At 34.8% G+C, this 16,909-nt stretch overlaps 2 protein-coding genes across 11 annotated transcripts in view; one reads left to right on the top strand and one right to left on the bottom strand.

Moving 5' to 3' along the window:
* Positions 1-16,909, top strand: part of slc12a5a (solute carrier family 12 member 5a) — a 2,560,186-nt gene that overhangs the window by 2,211,397 nt on the left and 331,880 nt on the right. The window lies entirely within an intron of this gene.
* The window catches only part of anks1ab (ankyrin repeat and sterile alpha motif domain containing 1Ab), a 413,081-nt gene that overhangs the window by 369,413 nt on the left and 26,759 nt on the right, over positions 1-16,909 (bottom strand). For all 10 annotated transcript variants that reach the window (XR_015492423.1, XM_087254734.1, XM_087254731.1 and 7 more), the window contains one exon: positions 6,938-7,004. Coding sequence is in view for 9 of the 10 variants with exons in the window: in XM_087254734.1 (XP_087110860.1) it covers positions 6,938-7,004 (67 nt within the window). In the remaining variant the exon portion in view is untranslated. The remainder of the gene's footprint in view (positions 1-6,937; positions 7,005-16,909) is intronic.

Raw genomic sequence — 16,909 nt, 5'->3', positions numbered from 1 at the left:
TCCCCGCTCCCCGTACTGATTAAAATTGCACGCAGGCTCTCTGATCTTGCTGGTGCAGAAAGGACACCATGAGAAAAAGGAACAAGAGACAAACCCGAACCACACACTACTGTTCCAGGATCAGCCAGAGGATTGAGGAGGCGGGTGGAGGGGGGTCCAAACAGGTTGCTCTAACCCTGCACCCCACAACCCCATCCCTATCCCCTCCGCACTTAAGTGCTTGCAGAGCCTCTGCACTCTCTCTATGAAAAATTAAATCGCAGCCAAGCCACATACCACGGTAAATCATCAGAGGAATTAAATTCATGAATGTGTCACTGTACCGGTGCGGAAAGAGAGAGAGACGGGGGGGGGGGGGGGGGGGGGGGCTGGTTGCTGGAGCTGCATGTTAAACGTTAAGTCAGCGAAATGCACCGTGCACATGCCGCACTTAACATAATCCCACCCGTGCCCACCTACATATTGGACACATCCGAGTCCAATTGTCAGAATTCAGGTTTTGCCAGACGTGATCAAACCGTAGCATTCGCGTCTGCAGACGATGCCGAGCGCATTTTTTCTGTAGCGTGATGTGGTCTAATTCAGTGTCACACATGAGTGCCGCTTCATGCATGCATGTAGGGCATTATATCTGCATGCAGCTGAGAGCCGGGGAAATCATACGAACTGTCAGCCTGCCAGAGCGTTATTCACATCCATGCTGACACTGAATCAGATGTAAAGTGCATCCAAACATGAGCGCATTTAAAAGGATGCTCACTTCTGAAGGAGGTGTAACTATCAGTGTGCTTCTTTTAGCGAATGCAAAATGACCAGCAAAATTAGGGAAATCGCTAACAATTCGGCAAAAAGGAGCCAACCATTTTAGCAAATCCTCTATAATGAATTTTGACATGATTATCATGGGTACTTTAATAAGCTGCTATGGTTTTTGAAATGAATCATGTTTACGGTTGCTGTGGCAGAGGCAAAAATGCTGTGAATTTGTTCATTTCCTTCTAATTTGTGTTAGCTGTTTTATGTCAGTTAGTTTATTGGTTTGTTAGTTAGTTAGTTAGTTAGTTAGTTAGTTAGTTAGTAGAAGAGTAATCACCACCACTGTATTTCTGCTTTCAGTTAGTTTAGTTTAGTTAGTTTTGACTTTATTTTTAAATTTATCTTGATTAGTCAGTTACTAGTCTCGTTCTGAAAACGTAGCCCTATATACATTTCTGGAGATCGTGAATTATGTAGCCAGAAGTACGTTTGGCTGCATTTCGTCTTTAAAATGAATGCTATGGGGCGGTATGACGTTGTTCCTTTTGCGATTTCCAATTGACCGCTTACCTCCGTATAAACGGTTTTCCTGCTGTTATCAGTTTGTCCAGTGGCTCGCAGTGTACATTGGCGAACTTGACATGCAGAGTTGACCGTGATGATGGGGTTTGAGTTCGGCGAACGGTTCCAGAGAGCGGGTAAGACAAAAACAGAAGCCAAAAAAATAAAATAAACAAGTAAATAACAGGGTGAGAATGTGGTAAAATCTGAAAATGTGGTAAAAATCAGGCCAGGGCTTTTGTTTTTCTGGATTGCTTTTTTAAACACTGTTCGTTGGGTTTAGGGAAGTGGATGGATGGGTCAATCTGTGCTTTTTAAAACACTATCGGTTGGGTTTAGGGATGGAGGAGGGTGGGTCAGTTGATTGCTTTTCAAAACACTTGGTTTGGTTTCAGTCGGTCAGTCAGTCAGTCAGTCGACAGCGCTCTCTGGTGGATTTACGTGAGAACAGCAAGAGAAAAATTAGAGATCTCAAAAGGACTACACAGCAGCCTCTGGTAGATTTACAAAAAATAAAAAACTGCAAAAATGTAGCTTCTGGGATGGATTTGGTGCTCTCCAGAAATGTATATAGTAGTACGTAATCAGAATGAGCCTGTCATGACTGTGTTTGTCCACAAGATGCCACTGTAGTTCGCCAGCTACTCCCAGCGAACTACAGTGGCTTAAGAACTACATTTCCATACATTCTTTAGCGCACACACCCATCTGTCATCTACACTGATTTGCAACCACAGCTGTCTCCGTTCTCCGTTGATTACCTGGACTATATATATTCAGTCATTCATCCTTGTTTGTCAGTTGGTCGTTGTCGTCTTTATTGGTATGTGTTCCTGATCCTGCTTTGTATTTTGTCTTAGTTGTCAAAGTCTGGTTCGAGTTTTATACTGTTTGAGTCCTCGTTTGTTTGTTACTTTGTACTTTTTGTAGTTTTTGTCACTTTCACTGCACAATCGTCATTAAAAACTGCACTTGGATTCTACACCTGTTTTTTGTTCCTGTTTTGATTCCGTACCGTGACAGAGCCTGGATTGGTTTTGAACACATAGCTGGACTGTTTTGCTTTGTTCTTTTATTTTTATTTGGCAACAATCGCTATTTATTTCATTCATTTATTAACTTTATTCTCTATTTCATATATTAATAATTTTCTATATATTATTTTGTTGAATAAATAATTATATTTTTGCTTTTTGGTTTTCATTGTTTGCCTTTTGACATAAATGTTACCACTCTTTCAAAGGCGGACTTAACCAGTAAGGGAGCTAAGCAGCTGCTTAGGGTCCTGGGAAATTAGGGGGCCCCGATTTAATGCCAAGAAGCCTATATTAATCATTTAGCTTTTTTATTAATTTTCTATCATATGTTGTAAAATCAGTCTATAACCATTAAGATTTTAATGTTATTACCTCTATTCAAAACCAGGGGCCTCTATGAATAGCTGACCATTGCTTCTATTCCTAATCACAAATATGGCTAATTAACTGTACATAATTAGTTTGTGACCCAGAGAAAAATAATATCTATGTAGAAAGAGAATGTTTTGAGTTTCAATGCTAGGGTTCCATACCTGCAATTGCTTTTTAGGGCCCCAAAATCTTTAAGAGCGCCCCTGTTCTCATCCCCCTTTACCAACAAACAGCTAACAGTACTATATATATTACCTTTATATTACTCATTTACACAGCAACATTATCTAAATTTCACTAAACACACATATATGTATAGAGCTATGGAAAAACTTAAGAGACCTCTTTAAAATTCTCAGTTTCTATGGACTTAATTTTATGTTGTGTTTCAGGTCTGTTTTGTTTCTCCTGAAAACTAATGATGATTTTTTTTATTAAACTGAAATGTAATTATTATCAATTACAGTTTTTTTTTAAATAACCATAAGGTGCATGTTTTCAGACATGTTTATATAAATTTTTATACAAACATGATGTTAACTTAAAAAGATTTAAGACACTAACATTTAGTGGAATAACCATTATTTTCAATTAGAAAACAAATGAAAACATCTGTTATTGCTTTAAATGACAATATTTCTAAAATATATACAAATTATTATCAACCTTTAATCAAAAATCAACATTTTACAACAATGCAGACAAACCAGGCTCATTCTGAAAATGTACCCTTATATACATTTCTGAAGATCGCGAAATACATCCCAGGAGGTGTATTTTTTCCAGTTTTGTTTCCGCGAATCCACCAGAGGCCGCTGTGTGCACTTTTTGAAACCTCTAATTTCTTTTGCAAGTGCTATTCGTGCCTACTGTTGTCACGTAAATCCACCAGAGGCCGCTGTGTTCGCTTTGTGAGATCTCAAATTTCTCTTGTGAGTGCCATTTGCGCCTGGTGTTCTTGTGTAAATTCACCAGAGGCTGCTGTCGACTGACCCACTGACCAATCAACTGACCCACCCTCCTCCTTCCCAAAACCCAACCGATAGTGTTTTAAAAAGCACAGATTGACCCGTCCGCCCACTTCCCTAAACCCAACGAACAGTGTTTTAAAAAGCAATCCAGAAAAACAAAAGCCCTCGCCTGATTTTTACCACGTTTTCATATTTTACCACATTCTCACCCGGTTATTTACTTGATTGTTTTATTTTATTTTATTTTTTGGCTTTATTTTTTGTCTTACCTGCTTTCTAGAACCGTTCTTCACCTCTCTGCATTTTAAGTCCACCAATATACATGGTGTATATACAATCTATATTGTCTGACTTCAATATTTTGCACCTCCTCTCAAGAGCTCTTTAACTTTTCCAATAATAAGCAGGCTTTAATAATGGCCTAGAGTAATGTGTTGTGAATCTGAGACGTGATGAAATCCTATCTTTCAGTAAACACAGCATTCTCTTCTCCAACAACTGCAAACATCCTGACAAGTGTCTCATTGACTCCTATGAGGATTTTAAGGACAGAACAATAGAGCTGTCTGATCCTTTAAGATGTTTCTTTCCTGTAAAATGTCTAAATAATTGTATCTCTCCTAGAAAAGTCCATTAAAATATAGTGCCCTCACTCCATATATAGCAACCACCTTGGGAGTCTCCACTCAAGAAGAAAAGAATATTAAGTCCTAATTACTGAGTATGGGTGCGATGGCCACAGTAAATGGATCGTGATCTCATCTCTTTAAAGTAGGCCCTCGGCGCCCATTGTGTACCGGAGGGTGTCTGTGTCAAAATATCAGGTACAAAAATATCAGACACAGACCAAATTGGGGTGAAAAGTGAGAGCGTGTGCTTGAGGATGAAAACCGCTGGTTGTTAAAGACGGCAATAGTTCTGACTCGAGGGATGATTCAGCTGAGGCAAAGCTTTGTGAAAGCAACCCTTTGAGGATATACTGTTGTTTAGTCATGTACAATGAACAAATAAATAACGTTTATAAACAGGCATATTAAATCAGGAATAAAATAAAATAAAATATTTTTAAATGCATTACTAAATACCTTATGCTTACATAAAATAAAATAAAAACAAATAAAATGAAATAAAATAAAACAAAATAAAATAAAAGTAAATTAAAATAAAATAATGTAAATGCATTATTAAATACTTATTGCTTAAACAAAATAAAATAAAGACAAATAAAATAAAATAAATTATTTTTAAACACATTACTACATACCTAATGCTTAAATAAAATAAAATAAAATTAAGTAAAATAAAATATTTAAAATGGATTATTAAACACATTGCGTGAATAAAATAGTCAAATAAAATAAAATATTTTTAAATCCATTACTAAATACCTAATGCTTAAATGAAATAAAATAAAATAAATTAAAATAAAATATTTGAATGCATTATTAAATACATATTGCTTTAATAAAATAAAATAAAGTCAAATAAAATAAAATATTTTAATGCATTATTAAATACCTATTGCTTAAATAAAATGAACAAAATAATATAATGTGATAAGTGCATTGGCTCCATTGTTCTTTGGCTGCCGTCGCATCATCCAAGTGGATGCTGCACACTGGTGTTGGTGTGGAGAGCCCCCCACATGATTGTGAACTGCTTTGGATGCATGGTCATACAAGATAAATGCGCTATATAAATACACATTACTTACTTACTATATAATTTAAATGCATTATTAAATATGTATTGCTTAAATACAATAAAATAAAGTCAAATAAAATAAAACATTTTAAAAGCATTATTAAATACATATTGCTTAAATAAAATAAAGTCAAATAAAACATTTTAAATGGATTATTAAATACATATTGCTTAAATAAAATAAAATAATTTAAATGCATTATTAAATCCACATTGTTTAAATAAAATAAAATAAAGTTAAATAAAATAAAATACTTTAAATGCATTATTAAATACATATTACTTAAATAAAATAAAATAAAATAAAGTCAACTAAAATAAAATATTTTAAATGCATTATTAAATACATCTTGCTTAAATAAAATAAAATAAAATAAAGTCAACTAAAATAAAATATTTTAAATGCATTATTAAATACATCTTGCTTAAATGAAATGAAGTCAACTAAAATAAATTATTTTAAATGCATTATTAAATACATATTGCTTAAAAATTAAAATAAAATCAAGTCAACTAATTTAAATAAAATAAAATAAAGTTAAATGAATAAAATAAAATATCAAAAAATTATTTGGTTGCATAAAAAGAAACAACAAAAATCTGCTTCTAATTATTTTCTAAGCATCTTAATATTATAGAATTTTTCTGTTTTTTTTCAGTTTATTGCTGACATTTCATAGATGTTGAGTTTCAATGTTAATATTCCACCCTACAGTGTTCTCCAAAGAAAACATCTGTCACAACTATTTAAAACATCTATTATAAATTCTGATTTTTGATTCAACTAAAAATAAGTAAAAATTAAATGTAAAAACTAATCTTAAACTTGATTAAAATTAAAATTAAATAAATTGAAGCAATACAGTTAAAAATAATAAATAAACAAACAAACAAAAAAATAAATAAATAAATAAATAGATAGATAGATAAATAAACAAAAAATAAAAAATGTAAAAAAATTAATAAACAAATATCATTCAAAGCTAATTACAAAATTACAACCCTCAAAATAAAAGTTAAAAAAATACAAATTTATAATGTTAAAAAATTCAAAATAATAAATAAAAAAATTAAGCTGAAACAATATTTAAAACATACAAATAACTTAAATAAAAGTACTAAGATTAGTAAAGCTAGCATTTAAAAAAATACACAATTTCAAAAACCTTAACTAAAAATAAAAGCAAACCCAACAGCATTTATAAAATCTACAACAATAATTAGCACTTGAAAAATACTGTAAATTCCTTTATGTGACCTGTATTTATTCTGCAAAACACATAAGATTATACAGTTTTGAGGTCTGAAAACCACTGAAACCCCAATGACATTCTTAATATACAGCTAAAAACATTTCAATTTTCTTTGAAATGACACTGTAATGACATGAAGATTAGTACAAGAAGAATTTTCTCTTTTGGGTGGTACTAAGTTCAAATACCAAGCAGCTTTAAAATCCATACGTTACATCCACAGACTGGTTGTATTGATTTTGAAAAGCATGTCATTTTTTCCCCGTCTCCCTCATATATTTACCTTCCAGTGCAGGCTGACGTTCCTCTGGGATCTCAATGCCAGCAATTAAAGTCATGATCCTTTCAATCTACAACACAACATCCAGAAAAGAAAGCCTATAAGATGCAGTTAAATATTTGATTTCAATGTAATCTGCCATGACAGGTTACTCTTCATTGGACTTTGTCAGAACTTATTTTTATTCATAATTAATATGTGTTAGGACTAATGTATGCGAAGGCAGAAGATGAGCTGATATGTGGAACAATGAGAAGCTCTGGATTTTCCTAGACAGGTTTTATTTAGGGAGTAACTCACTTTATCCAGAACTCTAAAGCCTCTAGTCATTTATGGGGTGTCTGCATAGTTTAACAAGTATGTAGAAAAAGTTGAATTAACTTAGAATATTGGTGCACAGCTTTTGAGTTGACTACAGTACTTGGGTTAAAAGTTGAGTCAAAATAGCTGTGCAGCAAGTTACAATTTTACAATTTTAAGTTGAGTCAACTTTAAGCTGCTTCCCATCGTTTCCACATGTGTGTTTGTTTCTAACGTGTTACGTCAGATAGACAGCACAAGTGACAGAGACACACTCTGATGAAGAAGAGATCCAGTTTATTCCTCAAAAATATCAAGTAAGCTTATTCAACCCAGGCTCATTCTGAAAACGTAGTGCCGTGGACGTTTCAGGAGGCCGTGAAATATGTTCCGGGAGGTACGTATTTTTGCAGTTTTTGTTTTCACGAATCTGCGAGAGGCCGCTGTGTGCGCTTTTTTGTATCTCAAATGTCTCTTGCGAGTGCCGTTCGCGGCCGTGCTGTTCTCGCGTGAAACCACCAGAGGCCGCTGTCTGACTGACTGATTGATTGACTGTGCGACCGGCCAATCGGCTGACCCACCCTCCTCCTTCTCTAAACCCAACCAATTCTCCCAATTGACCCGCCCGCCCACTCACTTCCCTAAACCCAACTAACAATTTAGAAAAGCCGTCCAGAAAAAGAAATGCCCTCGTCTGATTTTTTACCACGTTTTCGGATTTCACCACATATTCACCCTGTTATGAACTCGTTCACTTTATTTTTTGGATTCTGTTTTTGTCTTACCTGATTTGTGAAACCGTGCTTCCCCGGGCTCGAACCCGGTGCCGTGGCCAACACCTCCTCTCTGCATCTGAAGTCTGCCGACGTACACCATAAGCTGACCAGACAAACTGGTTGCGACGGGAAAGCCCTCCACACGGAGATAAGCGCGAAAGGGAACAGCGTCATATTGCCTCTTATCGTTAGCTTAAAAAAAATGAAATGCAGACATACTACCTACCGGGACGTATTTCGCGGTCTCCAGAAACGTCCACGGGACTACGTTTTCAGAATGATCCTGGGTTGAGCTTATTTGATTTATTTGTGGTGGAGTTTATTCAAGCCTTTCTGAAATGATGAGTCACACATGAATGCCATTACAAAGTTCGCAGTACACACACACACACACACACACACACACACACACACACACACACACACACACACATACAGTTGCAGTCTTTATTATTTCCCAAATAATGTTGAACAGACCAAGGTATGAACAATTTTCACAGTATGTCTGATAATATTTCTTCTTCTGGGGAAAGTCTTATTTGTTTTATTTCGGCTATAATAAAAGCAGTTTTTAATTTTTTTAAACACTATTTTAAAGACAAAATGATTAGCCCCTTTAAGCAATATTTTTTTCGATTGTCCACAGAAAAAGCACATTAACATTATACAATAACTTGCCTAATTACCCTAACCTGCCTAGTTAACCAAATTAACATAGTTAAGCCTTTAAACTTCATAAAATAAGTCAGTTATTAGAAAAAAGTTATTAAAACTATTCTGTAGAGAAATTTGTTGATAAACTCTTTTCTCTGTTAAATAGAAATTGTGAAAAAAAATAAACAGGGGGGCTAATAATTCTTCAACTACAGCTATACACACTGCTATATCTATTAGGCTACTGTACAAAATAAACAAGATTTACCATCCAGTGGGTCTTAAAATCAGTGTGATCTGGATCCTATTTTAACGTCAGGGATTTTTTTTTACAAAAAGAGGCTTGTTGTGTTTATATCACTTAGTGACTCATATGACAGTGGACACACTAAATCTACACACTTCTGTCCAAACAGCTTCCAGAAGTTGATTTTGCATCAGCGATGCCTTTTAAGGCTCATCTAATCTGAATTCAAGGCCTTTTATAAAGAAAACTTTAAAGGGCACCTATGGTGAAAAATCGACTTTTCAAGCTGTTTGGACAGGAATATGTGTAGGTATAGTGTATAGACCGTCATGTTGGGGTGAAATAAACACCCAGTGCTTTTTTTTTCAATTAAACATCATAAAAACGGTGGACCAATTGGAGCGGTTTTCAGACCGATCGCAACTTGACGTAGGAGTGTGGTCCCCCCGCCCACAGAATTGATTGACAGCTTCGCGTAGTAACCTGTCCCGGTAGTCACGTGTGGGGGAAAAATGTATAAAGTAGAATCTTGTAAAAGGTATAATGAAAAATCCGACAGGTGTTTTGAGCTGAAACTTTACATACACATTCTGGAGACGCAAAACACTGAAATAAGTGTTTCATAATAAATCTGAAATAAGGAGTAACCTAGGTGCCCTTTAAGACCTTTTAAGGACCCACAACCACCCTGATTTAAAAAATAAACAGGGGGGCTAATAATTCTTCAACTGTATACAGCTATACACACTGCTATTATGCTACTGTACCAAATAAACAAGATTTACCGTCCAGTGGGTCTTAAAATCAGTGAGATTTGGATCCTATTTTAACGTCAGGGATTTTTTTTACAAAAAGAGGCTTGTTGTGTTTATATCACTTAGTCACTCATATGACAGTGGACACACTAAATCTACACACTTCTGTCCAAACAGCTTCCAGAAGTTGATTTTGCATCATCGATGCCCTTTAAGGCTCATCTAATCTGAATTCAAGGCCTTTTATAAAGAAAACTTTAAAGGGCACCTATGGTGAAAAATCTACTTTTCAAGCTGTTTGGACAGGAATATGTGTAGGTATAGTGTAGAGACCGTCATCTTGGGGTGAAATAAACACCCAGTGCTTTTTTTCTCAATTAAACATCATAAAAACGGTGGACCAATTGGAGCGGTTTTCAGACCGATCGCAACTTGACGTAGAAGTGTGGTCACCCCGTCTACAGAATTGATTGTCAGCTTCGCGTAGTAACATGTCCCGGTAGTCACGTGTGGGGGAAAAATGTATAAAGTAGAATCTTTTAAAAGGTATAATGAAAAATCCGACGGGTGTTTTGAGCTGAAACTTTACATACACATTCTGGAGACGCAAAACACTGAAATAAGTGTTTCATAATAAATCTAAAATAAGGAGTAACCTAGCTGCCCTTTAAGACCTTTTAAGGAGCCACAACCACCCTGATTTAGTCCCCTTTAAAAACTATCAAAAACATAAAGAAATATTACCCACAATATAACAAACAAACCCAAACACACAAAACAGCGACTAGACAAGCAAACATTCACGACAGCGCTTTTCCTTCCATCTAAAAGCAATTTCTCCAATCAATACACTTTTAGCGGAGGCCTGAAATAGCAAAGCGTCGGTTTTTGATGTAATATTTAAAGTCTGGCAAACTCATCTGCTGTGTGCTTGTGGCATCAACACGCCGGCGAGCCCCTAGATTCATTTAGCAGTCAGATGCCACGGTCCACGTGGTCCATCCCCTCCAGCCATACAGGCCTTTGCATTTGCCTCTCTCAAGTAACCTACATACTGTACGACTTACTTCTGTACACTCCTCCTCGTGTCTATCCATTATAGAATGCACAATGCATCAGGACATCATGGTGCACATCCCAGAATCCCTCAGCTGCCTACGCTCATCCCAGACTCATGCATGTCCTGATGCTTAATGGCTCACATTAGGGTAGAAACTAGGGGTGCAATGGTCCCGATTGCTCACGGTTCAGTTCATATCTTGGTTGTAGAGACACGGTTTTTGGTACAATTTGGTATATACAGCGGGGAAAATAAGTATTGAACATGACATGTTTTTTCCTGGGAGTATTATTTTAAAAGGAGCTGTTGGCATGGGATTGAATTAGATTTTGATAGAAACTCAAACAATACAAACATAAAAATGAAATATAACTAAAAATTAGATATGTATCATAGCAATGAACAACTGAAATGTATTTAATACTTTATATAAAAAGGATTATTTGGTGATGGCAGCTTAAAGATGACTCATATGGAGAATGAAGTCACATGCTGCTGCGTCAGGATGCTATGCAAACCGGGGTAGTTCAAAATGCAGCTTTATTATGAGAATGGTCACCCAGGTGAAAAAAATATATAATTAAATGCATTTAAAATACACTTAAATACCCGCAAATACATTTTTAGTACATTGTTATTTTTTTGTGTCAAATAAAAGTTTGATGGTTTTACACTATAAATATACTAATTAAAAGTATGTTTATACTTCAGTAGGACTTTAGTACACTTGACAAAAGTATACTAAATACCAGTAATATTTAAATAAATGTTTAGTGTACTACAATAAAGTACACTACAGAAAAAAACATCCAAAAGAGTTTTATTAGTGTGTTTTTCAAAAGTGTGCTTTAAATGCTTTAAACATTAGTTGATTTTTAGTACGCAAAAAAATGCTTTTCTTGCTTAGATTTTTTGTCTTGTTTCTAGTCTAAATATCTAAAACTTTATATATCAAGAAGCATTTTCTAGACAAGCAAAACATATTGTCTTGTTTTGAGAAATAAAATGCCAATAATAAGTGAGTTTTTCCTTAAAACAAGCAAAATAATCTGCCAATGGGGTAAACAAATTAATCTTGTTTTTTCTTTTGTCGTAAGATTATTTTGCTTACCCCATTGGCAGATTATTTTGCTTGTTTAAAGGAAAAACTCAGCTATTTTTGGCATATTATTTCTGAAAACAAGACTATATGTTTTTCTTGTCTAGAAAATGCTTCTTAATTTAGGAATTGTAAGATATTTGGACTAGAAACAAGACAAAAAATCCAAGTAAGAAAAGCATTTTTTGCAGTGCAGTTTACATACTAATCCTAAGTTTAAAATAAGTTAATATATAAAAAATCTATTAGTAATGTATTGTAGTAGAAGTACATTTTCCCAAAAGTTGTACTTAAGTACACTTAATATGAATGCATTATTATCACTAACACTTCACTTGATTTTGAGTGTGGTAATTTTAAGTTTACATTAAATTGACTTTATTAAAAATCTGTTTGTAATGTATTGTAGTAGAAGTACATTATCCCAAAATACTTTTTAATACAGTATTTAGCACACTTTTTTTTTTACAATTTGTATATTCTTTTAATATATTACTATTATGCTTTATATTAGTCATAAATATATTTAAATGTTTAAAAGTAGGGTTCAAGTGTATTTCTAGTTGTAACTAAACATATTTTTTAAAATACAGATATAGTATGTTAAAAGCACATTTTAGTTCAATTTCAGGGCGTCTCAAAATAGCACAGTTGAGTACACTTAGATGGTATTAAGTTTATCCTAAAATATACTTAATACTATCTTTTAGTACATTAAGTACAAAATTAGTGTGCGAAAATAGAGAACTTTTAGTACATTACTGAAAAGTGTACTAAGTATACTTTAAAAAAGTGCATTTTAGTGCACTTTATTTTTACCTGGGCAATCAGACAGGGGTGAAATACCAGCATAAACAGTAGTGATGTGACATTGTGTGCCGAGGCTTCTAAGCATGTATCAAAAAAACGCTACATCTCACAGTGAAGCAGTGTACCGGAGCTTGATTCATTTTGCCATCATCACGTGATCAGTGAAGTCTGAAGCTTCATTTTCGCCTATATTCAATTCAATTGAGCTTTATTTGTATAGCGCTTTTACAATGTATATTGTGTCAAAGCAGCTTCACATAAATGGTCATAGTAATTAGAACAGAGTAGTTCAGTTATTATTGTTTAAGTTCAGTCATGGAATCAGTCCCATGTTCTCCACTTCTCCATGACCGGCTCAGCAGCTGCTCAGGACACGGCCTGGTCCAGGATTATGGAAACCTTGGGATCATCACATCATTGGTCTTGGATCCAATCAGTGACTCCGCATAATCTGAGGACCTCTGGATGTGTATCCCCAGGTGGAAAATACCCACGTGACTGCTTCGAATTTTGATTCAAAGGTTCAAACACCCTCATGGGTTAGTAAAGTGTATGCCAAGAGATTAGTCATTTACATATTACATACATTTCATTTACGATTACATACATTCTACTGTTTCAAAGCAATGCATGGTCACACACACCAGTAATTAAACAAAAATATAATAGTAATTTATAGTAAAAAGGTTTTGAACCATACTAAAGTGTATTAGTGTATTTTTTACAACTACCTTTAAAGAACTACCTTTATGTAGTCTATAACATGGCAGATTTGTAGTTCATGTGAGAATGAATGTTTACCATGTCTGGTGGTTAGATCGCTGGTAATCATGACACATGCATTGCTCAGGTGTGAGTTTCTCACAGACTTCAACAGTGTAATAATCTTGATGGTTCTGTGGTGCTCGTCTATCAAATCTGAGCTTTATTTAGTATTTACAAAAACGGCAAATTAAAAAAAGTGCTGTTACACAGGCGAGTACGTTACGAAATTTTTCCAGAAAAGAGCATTCCATTCCAAAATAGCAGCAAATTCTGACATCATTAACCAGAAATGAGCTCTAAATGGCTGCGCTTGTATTTGTCAACATTTGATTACATCACAAACTATGTGGATGGATCAGTATTGTGAACAACTTCGATGAAAACATATAGAGAAACACTTTCACATGTCGAGATGTACATGATATCTGTGTGTTGGCGCTCACCGGCTTCTTCACGGGCACACGCGACGCGTCAAGCAACTGAAGGAAGCAAAGCTTGAAGGTAAACAAACAACGGCTTATCATAAGCATGTTATCAATAATTATTTACACAGTTGACATTAAGAAGGAACCTAAACGTTATCTGACAAACATCCAGCAGCTAAATGTGTCTGGAAAAATATTCAAAGGCTTTTATTTTCATAAACCGCATGGACGTGAATGCGTCTGACTGTTCTGATTGGCTGGAGTAGATGTTTCACGTCAGCACATTCTAGACGTGCACACGCTCTTTCCCGCAATCTTCCTTCTGCGTTTACACAGAGCAGCATTCTGGGAAATTACCGGTAATGTTACAACTTCTCTTTCTGGAAAATAGCTGGAAAGAATTTACCGGTATTTTCAAAAAGGGCCTGTTCACACATACACACCTTTCCTGAAATTGTGGTAATTTCCTAGCACTGGGTTGCAGCTGGAAGGGCATTAACAGCGTAAGACATATGCAGGAATAGTTGGCGGTTCATTCCGTTGTGGCGATCTTTGAAATAGAGACTAAGCCAAAGCAAAATTAATAAATAAATTGAATTGGAGAGAGAGAGAGAGAGAGAGAGAGAGAGAGAGAGAGAGAGTTTTTGCAGTCGTAGCCTCAAGCCATGAACTTCCAAAAACAGTCCATGAAAGGCGAGCGTTTTCATTCTGCAGAGACAGCAATAAGGAACATCACACAATGTCCAACCTAATGAGTGAATATGCAGAAGGCAGCGGCTGGATAAAATGTGGAGTAGGGGGGTAATAAAGATTTCATATGGCGCTGCCTCCTCCCTGTGTGCCAGAGCAGTAACAAGATTACAGGCTTCAGAGAGCCGAGTGATGGCCGAGCCTTGCTGACACCACAGAGAAATCTGATTAAAGCAAAGGACAACACAAGACTGAGATACCATCAGCCAAAGCACACCTTTGACCATTTTACAATTTATAAAGATGGAGACGGTGATTGATAAATGCAACTGTCAAGAGCACTTCCCAAATACAGCTGAAGTCAGAATTATTAGCCCTCCTGAATTATTAGCCCTGCTGTAAATGTTTTGCCCAATTTCTGTTTACCAGAGAGAAGATTTTTTTATAATAATAATAATAATAATGCATTTTATTTAAAGGCGCCATTCATGACACTCAAGGTCAGCGTACAGGACAGCTAGAACAATCAGTTTAAATAAAAACACAATAAAAGTCAATAGAGTACAATACAAAATTGTATTAAACTTGTACTAAAAATGCAGTCGGGTTTAAGTGAATAAGCTGTTCTAAACAGATGTGTTTTGAGTTTAGATTTACATTGTGAAAGAGAGTTTAAATTACGGAGATTGGGAGGAAGTGAATTCCAAAGCTGAGGAGCAGAGTGGCTGAAGGATCTGCTCTCCCCATGGTGACAAGGCGGACAGAGGGAACAGTGAGGTGAACGGAAGAAGAAGAGTGTTCGAGAAGGTGTGGTGATATGAACAAGATTAGCAAGGTATGGAGGAGCGTCAATTATCAGCACATTTCTAATGGCTAGGTTTAATAACTCATTTCTAGTAGCTGATTTATTTTATCTTTGCCATGATGACAGCACATACTATTTGACTAGATATTCTTCAAGATAGTATTCACCTTAAAGTGACATTTAAAAGCTTAACTAGGTTAATTAGGCTAACTAGGCAGGTTAGGGTAATTAGGCAAGTTATCGTAGACAAATATAGCTAAAAGAGGCCTTAAAAGGGCTTTTAAAAAATTAAAACTGCTTTTATTCTAGCCGAAATAAAACAAAATAAGAGTGCTTTCACACCTAGACTTTTGTTTCGGAACCTGTCTCGTTTGCCCAGTAAGCGCGGTTCGTTTGGCATATGTGAAACCACCAATCGTGCTTGGATCCGTGCCAAAACAATCGCTCAGAGATCGCTTGCATGAGGTGGTCTCGGCTCCCTACCGGTCCTCAAATACGTTGCGCTCCCTTCTCCCCCCTTCCCACCGCATCCCTCCTCGCTTTTCAGACACGTCGCATGCACCTTGTCAAACACCACCAAATGACCACCCTGACAGCTGAGCGGGACTCAAACCAATGTGAGGAGAGTTTACTCACACGTGACTTGTTTTAGCTCTTTTGGTCCGGTTAGAAACTTTGCAGTGTGAAAGCGAACAGCACCAAGAGCAAAGAGCAACAATGTAACAATTGTAATCTCTGTTTCAGAACAACGGAATCGATTCAGGTGTGAAAGCACGCTTAGATATTCTCCAGAAGAAAAAAATATTGAAGAAATTCTGTGAAAAATTCCTTGCTCTGCTGAACATCATTTAGGAAATAGAGATGCTCATAATGGCTGATTAACCGTTAACTAAAAGAGGGAGTTTTTTAATGATTAAAGGTATCAGTTAGACAATAAAAAAAATATTATTTTGATCTTTTTTAAGTTTTAGCTGCATGAATGTGCAACACATTATTGTTAACTCGCAGGAAGGTAACACATCCACCATAGCACAATTTTTCTGGCCCAGACAGATTAAAAATAAATAAAATAAAATAAAATAAAATAAAATAAAATAAAATAAAATAAAATAAAATAAAATAAAATAAAATAAAATAAAATAAAATAAAATAAAATAAAATAAAATAAAAATAAACTTAAAAATAATAAAATTAAATTAATAAAAAAAATATAATGGTAACAATAAAAAAATTACAAATTAAAAAAAATATTTTACAAATATTTATATATATATATATATATATATATATATATATATATATATATATATATATATATATATATATATATATATATATATATATATATATATATATATATATATATATATTTTTTTTTTTTTTTGCTTGCTTTAAAAATGCCCTATTTCTGTGTCTCATACAAGACATGTCCTATATACAAGACATGCTATTTCTAAATAACTATTTTTGTTTTTGTTTTTTCAATCTTACACATATTTTTATTTTAATCAAATTACTTAATTTACTTGACTGTCATACTGTTAACCTCTTTACACGCACTTCCTTATATAAATGTAAATAAGCTTGAT

The sequence above is a fragment of the Danio rerio genome, chromosome 6, assembly GCF_052040795.2.
Source record: "Danio rerio strain M-AB ecotype USA chromosome 6, GRCz13ab, whole genome shotgun sequence".
NCBI classification, from domain to species: Eukaryota; Metazoa; Chordata; class Actinopteri; order Cypriniformes; family Danionidae; genus Danio; species Danio rerio.
Note: the sequence above shows the minus strand (reverse complement) of the source record. Positions and strands in the feature narration are given on the sequence as shown.